This window comes from Camellia sinensis, chromosome 11, assembly GCF_055761805.1.
Source record: "Camellia sinensis isolate YWXY chromosome 11, ASM5576180v1, whole genome shotgun sequence".
NCBI lineage: Eukaryota > Viridiplantae > Streptophyta > Magnoliopsida > Ericales > Theaceae > Camellia > Camellia sinensis.
In genome coordinates this window covers 125,048,777-125,051,340 of record NC_138971.1, presented here as the reverse complement: position 1 = coordinate 125,051,340, position 2,564 = coordinate 125,048,777, and the positions used below count along the sequence as shown (strand labels likewise).

The window sequence follows — 2,564 nt, the reverse complement described above, 5'->3', positions numbered from 1 at the left end:
CCTCCGGGGTTCCCTTTGGTCTTCACTACATTCGGATCACCAACGCCATATAGTTTGGGTGCAATATTTTTGTCCCCAGCCTCGGCGTTACCTTCTTTTCTCATTGCCCAACGTTTTTTCATCTGCGATGTCAGCTGGAAAGCTATTTCCCTTGCCTCTTCAAAATCTTTGTCCGCGTGTGAGGCATAATATGACATTTCACTAAAACAGGAGTTGAGTATACCAAATCGAGCTGTCTGTGTTAGGGTGCTACAAATTTGGGTAAGACTTGGTTGTTGACACTTTGACCTACCACGTCTTGTCCATCTCTGCAAGACACAACTCGGTGGAATACACATTAATTGTTCAGATTTCATAACAGCAATCATGTGGCAGCAAGGGATGCCAAACGACTCAAACTTCAAGCAACAACATTTCATTGTGATATTAGCTGGAAAATACTCAACCGTCCACGTGCATGTTGGTGCCTTGTACTCACCAAAACGGTAGGTGCGATGATCGTCAAGCTGAACTCTTTCCATCACATACAATTTACCCTCTTTCCTGATTTCATGTTGAAACAATGAGAAAATCTTCCGAGTAAAGAGTTCAGCTGCATGTTTCTCCAAACTCCTCAATGGCGTAGTCAAAACCGGGAAACTATTCTCTGTTTTAGATTCTGTTTCTGCCTCATTAACACGCATTCTAGCAAGAGCCCTATCATACTGCGCTACAAATTCATACAGCCTAACCTTTTGGTTTAGGAATATATTGAAATATGCATTTATACCCTCGACACGTTGAGTGCTCCTCATTCCAGCAAACATGTGACCACGGAGATATGCCTCAGCCCAATTATCACGCTTCAGATGAATATCCGACACCCAGTTATTGTTCTCCAACTTGTACTGTTTCACCATAGCAGCCCAGGCATTGTCAAACTCATCAATTTTACATTTCTTCAACATCAACTGTGCAAAATCAGTTGTAAATTCTGGTATGTGGACATTTGTTGAGGCATTTTTCTCCAGATGCCAAGAACATAAACGATGTCTGCAGTTTGGAATAACTCTTTTGATTGCCTGACGCATTGCCCTATCACCATCTGTTACAACGGAGATGGGTCTTTTACCATCCATGGCCTCCATTAACATTTCCAGCACCCACGTGTATGTCTCCATTGTCTCATCAGGCAACAAAGCACATCCGAATATAGTTGTCATGAAATGGTTACTCACGCCAGCTAGAATTACAAATGGCTTCTTATATGCATTTGTACGATAAGTTGTATCAAATACCAATACATCACCAAATGCAGCATAATCCATTCGAGACCTACAATCTGCCCAGAAAATCTTGTCCAACCGGTTGTCCTTATCGACGTTGTATTTGAAAAAAAATAATGGATCTGCATCTAATTTAGCTGACAAGTATCCTAACGCACCCTCTGCATCCCCTTCTGCGAGTTGTACTTTGCGCTCAGCTTGGAATTGATTGTGCAAATCTCTATGAATGAAGCCCACCTTCTCATAACCCCCTGACTGATGGACCATAAAATCCATGATCTGACTCGTTTTCATACCCACATTGCGCATGGCCTTTGCTTGAGCTTGGTCTGCACTTGTTACAAACCTATGCGACCAAAGAAAAGGGACGCAGTGTGGTGTTGCCAACGGATGGTTGTGTTCCCCTACAAAGTGGGTCACAACATATTTCCTAGCTGTCTTGTCATAACGCACACGAAATGTGGCATTACAAAAAAGTCTAGTTTCTGCCCTAGGAGTTCTTACCCGTTCCACACGTTGCAAGTATTTCTTTTCTCTTACACCTTCCCTTGAACAAACCCATTTCCTACTCTCTACAAATTTGTTGTCTCCAGTAATTCTTTTTCTACTTCTTCGTACGCTAAAACCGATGACCTTAGCGTATGCATTGTAGAAAGTATAAGCATCATCCTCTGAATTGAATTTCATTTGCAACACATCTTCCTTAGTAAGCATTCGTAAACTATCATAGGTTTGGGAAGCTAACCCTTCTTTCACATCAACAACATCATCCTTGCCATCTAGAGCAAATTGATCATCAATTTCAGTATTGACCTCTTCAGGCCTACTACTTTCAGGTTCATCCATTGTATATACACTTGTAAGTACCCTATTAGCAATTAAAACGAAACAAATCAACTAAAAAACACACATGCCATTGCGCTGCTGTAATTTACATCTCCAGAACAAATAAATATAATAGCACACCTGCCAGTGCCTTGCAATCAATTTAAAAAAAAATTCAAACATGTCTGCAAGCACCCTACTATCAACTAAAACCAAACAAAAAACCAAAAAAACCACACCCGCCAATATTGTGCTACCAATTATTACTTCTTTATAGAAAATGAACAAATAAGCACACCAGTCCGTGCTATGCTATCAATTATATGCCAATAATAAACAAGCACCTGTAAGTACCCTACTATAAATTAAAATAAAATTAATTAATTACAAACACACCTGCCAGTGTTCTGTTATAAATTAAAATCAAACAAATAAATAAAATAGCACACCCGCCAGTGCCCTGCTATTCGTTAA

At 40.2% G+C, this 2,564-nt stretch overlaps 1 protein-coding gene across 1 annotated transcript; it reads right to left on the bottom strand.

The window, feature by feature from the left end:
- Positions 1 to 288: 288 nt before the first annotated feature.
- Positions 289 to 2,111, bottom strand: LOC145802608 (protein FAR1-RELATED SEQUENCE 5-like). The gene is made up of 2 exons (XM_082895367.1): positions 479 to 2,111; positions 289 to 308 (listed from the first exon to the last, which is right to left on the bottom strand). Exons 1-2 carry the CDS (start codon positions 2,109 to 2,111, stop codon positions 289 to 291), a joined length of 1,653 nt encoding a protein of 550 aa, XP_082751493.1.
- Between the last annotated feature and the right edge of the window lie 453 nt (positions 2,112 to 2,564).

Coding starts and splice junctions, on each gene's coding strand:
- LOC145802608 (XM_082895367.1), bottom strand. CDS start 2,111: ATGGATGAACCTGAAAGTAGTAGGCCTGAAGAGGTCAATACTGAAATT. Junction 309..478: donor TCATCGCACCTACCGTTTTG/GTGAGTACAAGG, acceptor TGTGTCTTGCAG/AGATGGACAAGACGTGGTAG.